This window comes from Glandiceps talaboti, chromosome 5 (genome assembly GCF_964340395.1).
Source record: "Glandiceps talaboti chromosome 5, keGlaTala1.1, whole genome shotgun sequence".
Taxonomy (NCBI): Eukaryota; Metazoa; Hemichordata; class Enteropneusta; family Spengelidae; genus Glandiceps; species Glandiceps talaboti.
The window spans coordinates 2,234,105-2,250,333 of record NC_135553.1 but is presented as its reverse complement, the minus strand read 5'-3'; the positions used below and the strand labels follow the sequence as shown (position 1 = coordinate 2,250,333).

The 16,229-nt window shown below is 34.3% G+C and overlaps 1 protein-coding gene across 4 annotated transcripts in view; it reads right to left on the bottom strand.

The window, feature by feature from the left end:
• Window positions 1–16,229, bottom strand: part of LOC144435760 (RNA binding protein fox-1 homolog 3-like) — a 102,430-nt gene that overhangs the window by 58,075 nt on the left and 28,126 nt on the right. For all 4 annotated transcript variants that reach the window (XM_078124376.1, XM_078124374.1, XM_078124377.1 and 1 more), the window contains exon 2: window positions 8,695–8,736. In XM_078124376.1, coding sequence (XP_077980502.1) covers window positions 8,695–8,736 — 42 coding nt within the window. The remainder of the gene's footprint in view (window positions 1–8,694; window positions 8,737–16,229) is intronic.

Here is a 16,229-nt window from a genome sequence, read left to right as displayed (position 1 = left end):
ATTTAGTAACTTAACAAATTCAGACTCTTCCTCATTCATATTGCATTATATATTCTGTACTATAATATTAGAAAAACATTGATTTATGAAATGGTGGATGTTTGAAATGGTTTCATTTTTTTAACACTAGGACAACTGCTTTTTTTCTGCTACTTTAGGTAGTGTATTTTAGGCTATTTCTTTACATGTAAATTGGTATGTCTCATATATTCCTTCTGAAACGGAGACTCTTGATAGACATTGCAGTCTTTATAGGAAGTGAAATACCATGTGAAATCACCCATACATGCACAAATAGCACTGTCAACTGAGAGAAAACTTGCAAGAACGTCACACTGATGCCATACAGTTTCTTGACCTTTTTTGTCTGACACTAAATACCTATGGCATGCATCTCTAAAAATGTTACTGTACTGTCAGCCATGTTGATTGCTATAGGGTATGTGTCAACTTGAATTCTGGTGTTTTCATTTAAAACTTGACAGCGTGATCACAATTTTGACCTTTTCGAAAATCACCCAAACCCATCAGTAACCAGAAAGAAACTAAAAATCGGGGTTGGGAATGAAATCATATTGATTCTTTAAACTTAAATCGTGTGTAAAAATTGTACAAACATAGGAATTCTTAACATCTGAGATACAAGTATGAATACATGCACATAGTTTCCTGACATTTCCTGACACATTTTGAATAAAATAACCATCGTCCAAATGCTGTTTTCATATTGTTCACCTTGCCTTCTTGACTTTTAATATTTACTGGAGAATTCCTGAGATTCTCTCCAAGATAGTCTCCTCAATCCTGGCACATTTCTGAGATCTGTATTTTCTGCACGAAGTAATCAGTAGTTGATTCATAGAAAGCCGACAAAAGAAGCCTCAGTAACACAACACTTGTCTCATTCAGGACTACATACTTTTCAATACATGCTGCGATGGACACCTACTTGGATAACACCACTGATGCAAACTGTCTTAATTCAAGTCTTAGACATCTCTTGCTATTCTTGATTAAAAAGCTAATTATGAAATTCCAACGAACAAATCAAACACATTATTGTGTCTGCATACAAAGGTCACATGAATGTAACTAATCCTTCTCAACTTCCATTTGGTTTTCTCAAATTACACTTGAAATGTGATGTTGTTGTCAACCAATTTAGAAATTTATGACTTCATATTCATAATTCTTGATCTATTCTGTCATACACATTACTTTATGCTGAAATACAATAGTGATTATATATCACACGTCTGACATAGCTCATACTTTCCATTGTTCAGTTGCATGCTGGGAAAATTACAGGACTATCACATGACTGAGTAATGGGAAGTATGATACTCGGATTTATAAACTTTTTGAAATCAGAAACAAACAGTCAATGTTTAGTGCCCATGTTTAAAACTGATGAATGTAGGTATGTGTTAGATTAATATGTCAGCTGGACTTGCCAATAAAATAATATAATTTATTCCACTGGCTTTACAGACTATATTTGTGGACCAGTACAGGAAGTGTTTTACCATCTGTGGATTTATCATCACTTTTTTATAGGCTAATTGTTAAGAATATGGGCAGAGAATGACCTAGAATTTATTTGGTGACTTCTGACCCTTTGAACACATCTAGAACCGTGGGTACATTTATGGTAACATGTCCACAATAACCTAGTCTGGATACCAACATGGTTTCTAATGGTAACGATACTGTACAGGAACTAGACTATTACAAAAACCACACTCAAACACAATGTTATTGGGAAGTTTGAAGTGAAAAATTAGTAAAACTCCTGAATTTTAAATAAAGTAGTAAAACAATAATTTTGATTAAATGTTAAAGTTTGACTAGTATTTCACTATCTACATGTATGACTCATGACTATAAGTGTGGGAATTACACATTCTAATATTCTATGCTACTAAAAATTAACATCTTAATTCAAAACAGTCTGTTTCTTTCATTAAGTCATAAAAATAACTAAGTTAATCCGTTATCACTTGTATATTCTCATTTCACTGATAGATCACCCACTTGTGACATTGTGACATCTAGACCTCATCACAAGTTTCTATGATTCCAATCATAGAATGCAAAATAAAGTGGTGAATGAGGGTCATAACCTGTGGCTATGTAAAGATGGCCATACAGGCCTACAAAAAAAACTGACGTCATACATATTATGACTTTTGTCATGCTATTAATTCTGTAATGCTGAGACTGAGTGCTGGATTTCAAAATATTTGGCAATGTTTCAAGGGAGCTGCAAGAAGTGTTTTTCTTCTTTTCCAGTTTCTAAATGTGCTCTTCTGTTCCAGTTTGCTGGCATCTGTAGAACACACGGGATTATCCATAAATAGTCCTCTCCATTTTATCCGGTTGAAAACCACAACTCTTAAGTTGAACTATTACTTGATCACTGTTAAAACTATTACCGGGGTATTTCATTTATGATGCACCCCTCCCCAAATTCTCAGGTACCCACAATAGCTTTTTCCTTCATGCTATAGGGTCAAAATAGAACAAGAAGGTTGACTTATTTTCATGCACACCTACAGTAATGCATGTAAAGCGCGTGGAGTGGAAGTTATGGTGTTGACCAAGAAATTGAATGTTCGTTATTTTTATGATGTACCTTGGCAGTAATATTCTATTTCAGGTACCAAGAATTAAACCAGGTTGTAAGTTTTGAAAGTTTCATGTCCATGTAATTGTGAATGAGTACTTAAAATGTCCTGAAACCATCTTATCACAGTGATATTGTACCCTGACAATGACTCATCAATATAATTTCATCTGAACTTTTCAGAGGTACACATGTGCTATTTTGTACTGAAGTCGTGAGAAAATTAGGAAACACTTTAGTAGTCTCATAAACTACACTAGGTATCTTGTGTGGTACTTATATAAATTAAGCCATCTTACTGATCAAACCAGCGTTGCTGACAAGTTATAGAGTGTTGGCAAGGGTAAAGTTACAACTTGGCATGAAACTGCAAAGGTGATGAAAGTTATATTTCAAGTAAGCTCAAAATAATACACGCACACTGAACACAGTAATGAGTGACAAAATTATAAATTGCAATGCTCTGATGAATTTAATGGTTTATGTCATAATATACTAGAGACTGTGTCTGCTATCTGGAGATAAACCAAACAGCAAGTAACAAGTCTTCGTAGAACATACAGTCCCCCCCCCCCCCACCACTTTACTTCTGTGTGACTGAATGGTCACATGATTTACAAGAAATTAGTGGCAATACCTAAAAAAGTATACCTAAATACTATAAAGTGTGTGTGATATGCAAGACTCGATATGGCCGGTTTTTGATACTTGACCTTGACGGCCATGGTCAAAGGTCAAGGTTACAAAAGAAAGTTTATACCTAATAATATAGGTATACACACTTGAATGTAGTCTCCATATATAAACATTTTTGAGTTATGCAGTAAATCATTATTATTCACTACAAATATGGCCACTATAACTTATAAGTTAAACATTAAATGAGCAGCAAAAGTAATGTATGTCTTATACATGTATATTTCTTTTGTTCTGCATTACCTTTAGACATCATTTTGGAAGAAATTGGCCACACATAAATGATACAAATGCTTGATTTTCATAATTAACCCAGAAGGTCAAGGTCGAGGCAAAGGACACTTTCTTACAAGAAAGCTTGCATGTGATTATATATTGAAGTTTTAGAGTTATGCAGCAATATGTTAATTTGTTACTCCAAACATGGCTGCCATTCAGTAAAAGTTCTCTGAGCACTAACACTAAACCAAGTCTATATTTTCTTCTCCTATGTGTAATTTATCTGCAGACATGATTTTAAAGAAATTGGCAACAAATAATAAGACGAAGTGTCTGTGATACTGATAGGCAAGAAATGGCGGGATTTTGAAAATTGACCCTGAAGGTTAAGGGCACAGTCAGTGTCTTAAAAGACAGTTTGTACATGATAACATGATAACAGGGGGTAGATACTTCCTTGGAGTCTCAATGTATTACAGTTTTGAGTTATGCTGTAAATCTGACCACCATTTGGTCAAATTTGCATATCTCTCACAAATTGATGTGCCTATGTACCATATGACAAGTCACCTTTGTGCCAGGTTTGAAAGAAATTGGATATTGCATATACTACGGGCACATGGCTGGCCAGATGGACAGACAGAACCCATTTGGAATTCAAAAATTACACTAAAATTGGTAGGAAATTGCCGTGTCAAAATAATCTGCCTGAGACCGACCCTGTACGTCACTTATCAACTAACCTTCTACAGTGAAATGTGAGACATTGCCAAAATATATGGAATGTGAAACTATACCACCAGCATTCCCCTGACTCAAATGAAGATATGTGAAAAAACAGGATGGATATTTTTATGGAAATTTTCATAAAAGTAGTCACTTTTAATCACTTTTAATAAAAAAATTGGTACTGATTTGTTTATTAAAGGACAACTCTGAAATATGCATCCAAAATTAACTTGAAACTTACAAAAATATTTAAGAAGAAATAAAGATTTTGGTCCTATGATTCTTGGCGGGGAAAGTGCTTTGATGTGGTCTGGAGTCTTGAAGAACTCAGCTAGCTGTCTTTTGATTAAAACAATGTGTTGTGTACCACAACACAGTTGTCATTACTCTGACAACTTTGTTTGCTCTAGAGACCTTGTCACTTTAATGACTATCGATTATTTTTATCCTTTCATTTTTGGGTTAGACTTTGTTGCTGCTGTGATAACCTTTGATCAAAAGACTAGTTTCTGTGTCGTACTGCGTTTATGTATCACTGGGATACAAACAATGATCGGGAGATTTATTTAGTTAGTGTTTAGTGACGCTTGAAGTTGTGTGTGCAGGTCATTGGTGTGTATTACAGACATTGGCCTGTTTACCGTGACCAACACACACCCAACTCAGATATCAGTCTGTCCAGACAGACAGTATGTGTACAATGCAAGTTCAGAGAAAGGTCCATAGACAGGATATAAAGATATGCGATCATTTTCATTTGAGATTCAGGAATATATTGTACCCATCAGGTACAACAAAACATTACAATTGTGGTATATGGAGAAGAAACTATGTAGAGTTTGAGATCTGAAGATTTTTAGTCAATTTTAGAACATTTGCATTTAAAAGCTACAAAAAACACCAAACAAACTTTTGACATTTCTGTCCCTTTTACAAAATTTTGAAAAAAATTGACTGAACTTTCAATATGGGTCAAAATTTGATATGTTGTGTCTAAACTTGTGAAGGACAAAGACGCTCATTCAGACTGAAAGTGAGATAACCCCAATTTTGATGTGAGGGGGATATACATCTGTTTTACATTAGCCAAGTCTGCTTCAAACTCACTTCCTCATGACAAAACCTAGTGGCCAGATTGCCAATGTTTATAAAACCTGCCACGATTTGTTGAATTTGCAATGATCTGAAAACATGACCTCTAAATGACTTCACATGTCAATCTATCGACACAGACACCGGATGTCCAATACTACTCATACACTAACAAATGGATGGACCGCAAACCACATGGCACAAAAAAAACAGTGTCTAGCAAACCACATGACTTGATCACTTCATCAAAGTTTTGGCAGACATATTCCTGTGTGCTGTCAAAGACATGTAGACTTAGCTGGAGATATTCACCTTTAACTTGTTGATAATGATTTTTAAAAATAATTTGTGAGCTTTATGAAATAACATACCATCGTTTGATTGTACAACAGACTTTGAATTACACAAGTATGTAGTATACGTGATAGGTCAACAGTGCATACCTTTCCACTTAATTAAGCAGCTGGCATAAACCAAACAACTTGAGTTCTTGTCATCACCAGCCATCAATACTTTTCTTTACATTTTTTGTACATCAATGATGACAAATTGTAATGTTTTTTTCTCTAGCTAGAAATTATAGAAATTTTTTATAAAAATTCCGGTGACATTGGTTGTACATTACAGTTTTACCCAGATCAGTCTTCAACAATGTGCCACTTGAGGGCGCTGTGTTCTGTTTTTCATGCTCTTCACACTTGCTGCTATGTTGCTTCTTAGTACAATACTTGATGATAAAGCCATCACTCAGTTACTTCAATTCAACAAAAATTTTAATGTAAACATAGTTGAAAACATACTTAAACTATTCATGTTTCTGTTACATACAGAACACAGTAACTGGACACAAAACTGATTATTCATCCACACAAATTTTATCCAGTAGACCCCCATCTACCCCTGTGAAATGTACATACAAACAATTTACATGTAAACAAACTACACTACTCACTAACCACATAGTAACCACAATATATACTGATCTCCATGAACAAATGTACATACTCAATCTCTCAGGAGACCATTGCTGGTTCTCAAGACTGCCAATTCCACTTGTAATGAAATCCTGGCTCAAAGTAATGATTGATTAACCAGCTGTTTTTACAACATGTCTTTCAGCTACCTAAAAGTTCATATACGTAACAGGGGCATTGTTTTTATGATACTCTTGACATTTTAGCATAATTTTTCAATCTAACATGAGAAAGCTGACTACCTCATTTCACCTTCCGTAACCTCTAGCAGTAAAGTTATGCCTGGAATCTGAATCAACACAAATTTTATTTCCAATCAAGTCGGCAGATTGACTGTACGAAGATGAGGTGGACATCGGCGGATCAACCGTACAGCGATGAAATGGACGTCAGCTTTTATGAACTTTATCATTTGCACATCACACAAACTATAATTGCAAAGACATCAGTTCCACTATGTTTTCAGTGATAAAATGATAACAAGTAAATGCAATACTATGTGATGAATTTATGCAGCTTTATATACACAAATATCAAAGTTCGAGTCAAATTCCATTAGAAAAAAAAAAAATTAAATGGGATTATTCCACTTTGGATCTGTATTATTTGACTTGTTACACAGTCTTTGGCAAAGCAGTAAAATACTTTTTAAGTAGCTGTACCACATTCTGTTATTGATTTCACTTTTCTTCTTTTGAAAATCTTCAAAGTATTCCTCAAATAAAGCAAACTTAGTTTTCCTTATTAGTGAGATGTGTCTCACATAATCTTTCCCCGTCCACCATATCAATACTTTCTCTAACTAGGTCTGATGCATCATTTAGTGAGGGAGTTTAATCATAGACTGTCTATGGTTTATAGATTTATTTGTTTCCATGTTCACTTAATTGACCACAAAGCTATTTATAGCTGAAGCTATTTCCACAGCAATATTTCACACACCAACCTTCCAACCCTTGAATGTGTGGGATATTTGTATTACGTTTGACTTTACAACTGCTGTATAACCTATGAACCACATATTTTCCCCAAATTCTTTGACAGTTTTCCAAAAGACTCATATTTCTTGTTACATACTGCTAAAAAATATCAGGTTCAACAATCTACCAGAACTCCACACACATATTTCTTAAATTCATTTTATTCATAAAATGCTGGTACTTACCATAACCATTCTATAAACATATAGATAAAAGTTTATTTCAATGAAGTAAAAGACACCATCAACTTTTTAAACTTCATATCTCTGTACAGGTGAATTGTCTTTCCATAGACACATACATGTAGGTCGTCACACACAGGTTTAAAAAAATGTAAAAATATTTGCAAATTCAATCTCATCCTAGTACACCTTAGTGCACCATACATTTGACAGAAATTAACATTCTGTTTCAGGCTGAGGACAGAAGAGTTGACAGGAAGAAATTGATGCTTGAAAGTTGACGACAGTAACTGGCGGCTTCAAAGGAAAGTTGAAAAGTTGACAGAAAGAAATTGACACTTCAAACTCACCACATAGACTGCATGTCATCACATACAATATTTTATTATTAACAATAATGACTTTTCCATTTGCCATATTAGTCTAAATAGTTTAGACTTTCAGTGCTGTTTGTCACATAGTATTATCAGTCATGTGTGTCCATTGGCTCTTAGCCAATTCATTAAATGTTAGGAATTTTTAATAGTAACAGATAAACAAGTGTTATGAATGATGACCAGAATTGATGAGACAGGATGCTTGCTAGATAAATATATTTTGGACATTATGGACATGTCTGACTCTGCAAAGAATTTTTTAATAGACTTTGTTTTCATACTTTTGCAAGTAGCAATTTAATACTATGAACTTTGGATGGTAAATTTATATATTTTTTCAAACTTCAATAATAGTTTCATACAATTTCACTCAATCACCCACTCATGGCATGTCACATATCTGCCACTAGGGGGCAGTATTACATGGCAATGTTTGCAAATTGCCTTATTGATGCAGATACATAACAGATATTGCAGCATTCATACGCACAGTTGCATGATATCCTGTTAGTCAGTCATGTTTTAAATTTCTTTCATGCTAATAGATATATTGCCTTAGTTCAGGAGAATCTGAAAGGCTGACTTCACATTTCATCAAACATAAGGCTTTTCATAGCCAATACCTCTGGAACTGTGTTATCGACCATGAGGACAATGTCTATATATAAATAGTGACTGGTGTCTCTGGTGGTAAAGTGCATTTCTGACACTAGGTGGTGCTGTTTTCTTCTCTGTTACCTTGGGACACGTACATCTTTCAAATACTGTCAGGTTTCTAGGGAATCACAAACAGTGGAATATTTCATGTTATAAACCTACCTCTGAATCTTTGAGATGCCCATGGTCTTCTAGCCTTTGAATCTGTAACATGAAACAAAATGTACGACGTGGTTACTATGGTGATCAGACTGGAAAATTGCATACTGTAGAACACATATTGAACATTACTATGGTGAATATATAGAACATTACTACATGTATAAGATATTATGATGAACATGAGCAGAACACTATCATGGTGGACATACTATAGAACATTTTTTTATGATGGCAAACATGTAGACCATTAATTATCATGGTGAACATACTGTAGTACATTACTGTGATAAACATTATGTACAACATCATTAGAACTGTACTACATACTGTAGAACACTACTAAGTACTATGGTGAACTCTATGTTGAACATTACTATGGTAAAGGTTATGTTGAACATAATTACTATGACAAACATATTGCAATTGTGAACATAATAAATTAGAAATAAAAAAATATTAGTAAAACTATATTTCGCAACCTCACTTCATCACCAACATGAAATACTGCATTATGAATATTGTAAAAAATATTGTGAAATAGTTTGCAGTCATGATTTTAATTTATTATCAAAATATCAACTTGTGTCTTTGTTTTCACTAAAGTGTATTCCCAGACAAAATATATATTAGCACAGTACTATTTCCAGGGTTGCAGTTTTTCTCAAATCTATGCTTCCCACTAAAGGATTAAAATACTTTGGAAACCAAAGCATTTATCAAAATGACATATGGTATACACACTGAGAGATTCCAAAACAATCTATAATTTATTAACTTCAGCTTGCTCTAATCTCTTTTCATCTTTCTAACTCCGTAATGGATCTTTCTGCATAAAATTCACATCAATATTTCAAAACAGTTACAAAGCAATTTTCTGTATTGAACGTCTAGACTTGCAACTCTATGTTTGATTATATTTTCTTGTGTTGTTGGTGATCATTACTTTTTACATTTCTCTCACATCCCCAAATATAATTCAAATTAACTAGAAGCTTTCATTTTCATCACAGATGGGGGAGGGGTGCCTTCTCGGCCAATTTGATGCGCCACTGACACACACAATTTCTAGTGAAGCACAAAATTTAGCGTTCCCCTATCCCTTAATATGTAGTGACTCTATCATTAGAGGGCACACTGGGGGTGGTGATGGGGGGGGGGGGGAACCCTCCAAGATTTATGTTTCCATGTAATAACAATCATATCCATTAGTTACGTGCACTGCTAGTTTTAATATTTTAGATTACTGTGGACAAACTGATCATTTTCTATTCATCATCTGTAATATAGCCAATCTGACGGCTAGCAGATCATATTACAATATTGAATAAATAAATCAAACAAAAATAGGGGATTACTAGTATCTTCACTTATTCTATCTCATGACTCAGCACAGCTCTGTATAACATGCTGTCATAATGAGTACAAAATATTGTATTACAGCTGTTTAAATAAGAATGAAATATGGAAGGAAAAGAATGTGCTCTTTTTTTAAAGAGAAAATCATAATCCATGAAACATAATTTTTAATGGTGTGAAAGAAGAAAGAAATTCTAAATTTATCGTAGAGGGCACTCTAACCAAGCACTGTTCACCTAAACCCTTTTTCAGTGACACATGACCCATGAAAAATACAGGGAAAGTAGTATCAGTTACACATCCTTTATTAAAAGAAATGACCTGTCGATGAAAAACAGCTGTTTGTCGTCTACAAAGACTTGATGAACTCTTCTCTGTAAACAGTATTTCTTTCAGTGAGTCACTCTCCCAACCCTATTTCCATGTAATTTAATATATTTTACTAAACCACAACTTGGCAATCATGTATTTTCCAACACAACTTGGCAATAGTGTACTCATAAAAAACAAGTATTTGTATTTAAGTATAAGTCCATTGGGTTCAATACAGGGGTTTATCGCATTGTAAACAAATTAATGCTTGTCTGCAAAACTGTATTCCATAGTTTTTTAGCTGAAATAATGTAGTGAAAATGACTCCGACAACCAGAATGAATGACTTCAGAGAAGTAGTATCTACCAGCATCTTTATCTAACATAAAAGCAACGATTTATAAATAACCATATTCAATTCATTGCATACACGATCTGCTATACACCCCAGTTATCATTCATTTTGAAAGGTAATACTTTCACCTCAAGTCAATATTGTTATCGTTGTGTCTAGATGGCCACTATATCAATCAACATCTTGTCCTATTCAAGCGTATTGTAATAAAAATGTCATCAATCCTTTTCAATTGATAGATTTAGTCTGAAAGGAATTTACAGACTAACACTGGGGAAAAATATTTCTTACAAAAATGTGAAGAGTTATGACACACAGATAGAAAAGACATGCACGCAATGTAGTATGAAATAATGACACCATTTATAGAAAAGTACACCCATATCGTCCAATTAATATATTATAAGTTGTGCAGGGGAGATAAAAGGACAAATGGCAGATGGACTGAAATTCTGCAGGCAGGCAGGCACAAAAATAGATGATGACAAACATGTACATGTACCAAGGTTTGACATCCTCTGTTATTCAAATTGCAAAGTTACAATTCCAAAATTACTAAATATGTCCATCGTTGATATTCACTGGTGAGGATGATAATAATGTGCCACAAAGCATGAAGGTAGAAAACCTAACAGTGAAGTTGGAAAACACAGACAATAATACTACAGTCAGTTCAACTCATTTCTTACATAAAAACCATTTGAAGTGTACAACCACTTCTGAAAATTCATTCTCACTGCTTGGTTAACTGTACTGGTAGAGATGCTACATGTGGGTATCAAACGATATCTTCATCCCTTGAGATGAATCCATGGACAGGACCTAGACTATATCAATACTAGCATTACCCTGGATTAATCAACCAATCAAATGTCAGCTTCATCATTTGTCAATTTCTTAAGGCCAAAGATAAAATTCTACCACCTAGGTATTAAAGTAAATAAAGTCACAAGTTTTCACTTTTTGTCCTCAAAGTGATAATGAACCTGAGTCTCCTAGCTGTCCACAATAAGTTGTAAGTTAGAAAGAAAATGTAAAGGTATGTCCCTTTTCTCTAATAACACTGCACTACACAGAAGCTTGACAAACATGTTTTCAAGTACAAACATTACAGCATCTGATACATAAGACAAGTGGTTGACAATTGCAATCCTAACTATGTACATTGATGTACAAGACATGTGTCGGTATGCTAAATTCTATTCCATATGTTATCATAATGACATAAAATCCTGTTATTTGCCACTCTAGCTATGCAGTCATCTCCTAGTCCATCAATTGTGTACAGCTACTGCAGTGACAGCACAATGACCTTCCTGACTTGCTGAGATGTAAGCAGGATACAAGTATAATTGCATTCTGTCACTGCGGCTGACAATCAAACCATGTTGTCAGGTTAAGAGAACTCAAGGTACACACATCAGTCTTGATTGGACATAACATTATAATCCCAATTTGAAATGTAGACTAAGGCTGCTACTACTACATGTATGTACTTCAGGCTAAATCATCAACCATGTTTTTTTCATAGTTCAGTGTACAATGTAAAGGTAATACTTCGCACTGCTTTTACTATAAATGTGGATTATCTTTTTGCCAAGGATCTGAATTCTGTGGGATAATTTCAAGGATACAATTTTTACTTTTCCCCAATGGACTGAGGCTGGATGTATATACACATCATTTCAACTGCAGTTTTATTTTGGTGAGGAATGAAAATCAAATGAACATTTTGAAAATATTATACACTCCAGGTCATAATGTATTATTCAACTTCATATTTATGTTAGTCAAGGTTGGGTATATCACAGTGGTCAACTATAGTACATTTTGTATTCATAATAGGGTTGGTGGAGGGAGGAAGGGGGGGGGGGGTAAAGTATCATGGGGTGTGGAATAGATATCATCAGCTAACTAAGTTGTAATGTATTAAACTTTAGTACTTTTTAAAAAATATTTGCAATTCTTGAAATACTGAATGTTATATTATTCTATCACACAATATCTAAACAACATATTTCAAGTCTGAGTCAGAATTGTACAAAATTGATGATGTCTTGCAAAGTATGACTTGCAGGACTACATATTTTCTCATTTAATATCTGGGTCAGAATACAGTCTGTGGGTAAAGTATAGTATAATAAATCCATTCAAATGACAAAATTGAAAATTCAAATAAAAGTAACATGTTAATATTTCTTGCACACTCATATTTCTCTGTAAATATTTCACATACTGTAGTAAAGGGGGGGGGGGGGGTTGAAACTCACATATGGGTGAAAGAAACACAGGATGATATAAACATATATTGTAAATTGTCAGCTCAGTTGGATATCTACTTTATAAAGTTCAAGAAAGATCCTGATGAGGTCAAGTTACCAGTTGATGCAGACATGTATAATTAAACTCCTGTGTACACTTTTGGAGCAGATAGACATTTTATATCACTTCCTTTCTGAGGCAACCACAGATGAAAAATTTATTTGGAATCCCAGTCATTAATACCACGCTTGCCCTGACTGCATTTGTTACAATCTCTACTTGAGAATTAGAACACTACTGAGAAAATGGTTAAGATCCAGAATTGCAATTAACACTAGCTGTCAGTTCAGAACTCACAAAATGCAAAAAGGTCACTTTGGTAATATTTCAAATATCACAGACAGCTGTAGTCACTTTTCTTGCCTGTCTAACACTGCTATTTCTTTTAATTATCATGTCTGGCAGAAGGAATTCATTCATTGCCATGTAACTCCTACTAAATCTGTAATGAACTCTCTTATTCTATTTGAAACACTCAACTTATCATATTAGCAGTGAAACTAAAGATGGCTAGAGAAAGAAAGCTGAGCTGTTGCAACGGAAGAGCTTATTTTAAAGCATCAGGGAAAGTCTGAGAATGCCAATATCGTAGACATTGTAGACCGGAAGGTGAATGCCTTTATCTGAGACAAGACTCAACAAACAGATGGCAGAGATTGAAACATAGAAACTTCAGTGAGAGCAGTGGACCAACATCACCATAACTTTTTCTAGGAAGTTAACATTGCTGTGTGTGATAATTTAGAAAGAGTAAAACTAGTCAATGAAGTATTCTTTCCTTAGAATGAGAAGTTACATGTATATCTTTCCAAGTTCCAAGATTTTTCTCTATAACCAGATGATCTCAACAGAGTAAGACCAAATGAGTGTGTTAAAGCTGAGAATGGGAAGAAATTATGTCTTCCCACATTCAAGACTTTTGGTCACTATCCCATAATCATACATTAGCACATGGGATGCTAAATCTCACCATGCTTCCTTCTCTCTGTTCATTGTCAATCTTCTGTTAAACAGTGTCGCTTGTCTTCTTTCACCATTGGCACAGACTGAGGGCTAAGTGGGAGGTAGTCCCTTTGCATGCTTTGCTGTTTCATTTAGATAAACAGGGTTAATGCACTACACGTGTGTTTGTGATTGACATGTACCATATGTAGACATCCAAAAAACTAACAAAAGCATGCCCTCTAGAGTCAGAAAAGGGAGAGGGTTGAAAACTGAGCACGTCATGATAATTTGATTGTGTCTATTACTAACATGATGATATATTGGATGGATTTTGTGTAACCTTCCTCTTATTCTGATATTTGTAGTGGTAAATAAGTCACAAAACAGTATGATAATGCTTCAATGAATTGACAAAATCCACAGATATTTATTGCCATGGTTTTGGAGGGGGTAGTTTGATGATGAACTACCGAGGGTATTGTCGGTCTACAATGTCTAGCCTGCAGCAGGTTTTTGCCATTGCTCACATTTTACTCAGTGAGCCAGGTGGGAAATTGAGTAAAAAGGAAAAAACCCTCAAGACTTATGCATGTCTATTCTTGCTCACATCTTCTATGTTTATATTTACAACCCTTGCCACTGAACTGTTTCAACTATGTGAAGGGTTCAACTAACTACATTATACAACCCTTGTTACCGAACTGTTTCAACTATGTGAAGGGTTCAACTCACTACATTATACAACCCTTGTCACTGAACTGTTTCAACTATGTGAAGGGTTCAACTCACTACATTATACAACACTTGTCACTGAACTGTTTCAACTATGTGAAGGGTTCAACTCACTACATTATACAACCCTTGTCACTGAACTGTTTCAACTATGTGAAGGGTTCAACTCACTACATTATACAACCCTTGTCACTGAACTGTTTCAACTATGTGAAGGGTTCAACTCACTACATTATACAACCCTTGTCACTGAACTGTTTCAACTATGTGAAGGGTTCAACTCACTACATTATACAACCCTTGTCACTGAACTGTTTCAACTATGTGAAGGGTTCAACTCACTACATTATACAACACTTGTCACTGAACTGTTTCAACTATGTGAAGGGTTCAACTCACTACATTATACAACCATTGTCACTGAACTGTTTCAACTATGTGAAGGGTTCAACTCATAACAGGCAAACCTCAATACAAACATCAATATTTCTCACAAAACTGTTACAACATATTATCCCGCTAGTTTGGAGAAGAAATATAACAATGAATCAAATCATGGTGTCATCAAAATCCATACTTGACAGATCGAAACATCACATTTTATTTCTAATTTATCACTCCAAAATATCTATATTTTACTGTCCTATTCATTCTTGGAACAATGAACAATATATTCTCTATTCTTACTTCATTATCTATGTATATAATCAGCTGTCTATATTGGCTCTTGAAGCTAGTGAATTGTGTTGGAATTGTGTTGATATCCAATCTACAATTACTTAATTCTCATGGTGGCCAACCTTAATAGTAGTTGACAATAGACCTTTTTTTTTAATCAACTTTATAATATGCATATTGTCTGTCTGTAGTTTATATCATATTATAATTCTTTTCATAACTTTCAATTTGAAAGAAGAAAGAAGTTTGCAAAACATTAACCTAACATAGGCACATAACAGTTTGAATACCCATGATGCAATGCTTGGTGCTTGCATTAGTTTAGTGCTATCTATGTTATCGGTAAAGACAAAAGTATTGAATGTAATCGGTTCTTTGATCAGGACCAATTTCTTGTATAATTCTGCTCCATAACTGTTTTTCCTCATCTATAATTTATTTCTCTTTATATCTAATCCTATGATGTGGCTAACATTAACTCAAAAATTGCTCAATTTTAAACAAAACACATATACCCTTTATCTATTATCCTAATATATCTTCTGTTTATCATTTATGTATAGTTATCTATTTTACAACATGATTTGGCAAGTCTAAACGGAATAATGCTGACAGAATAATATCAGTAATGAATAATTGAAATATTTTGTTGTCAAATTCTGTATTTTGTCTTGTAGATATTCACAGTTACTATGCCTCACATTACGTACAGACCAAATGACACTTGGCATTGTAATTTATATGTACTAATGTAATATTAAAGGCCTGTGTATGCATCACTTGACATCAAGCCATACCAAATAGAAAACAGGATGATTCCTCATGCCAAAAAACT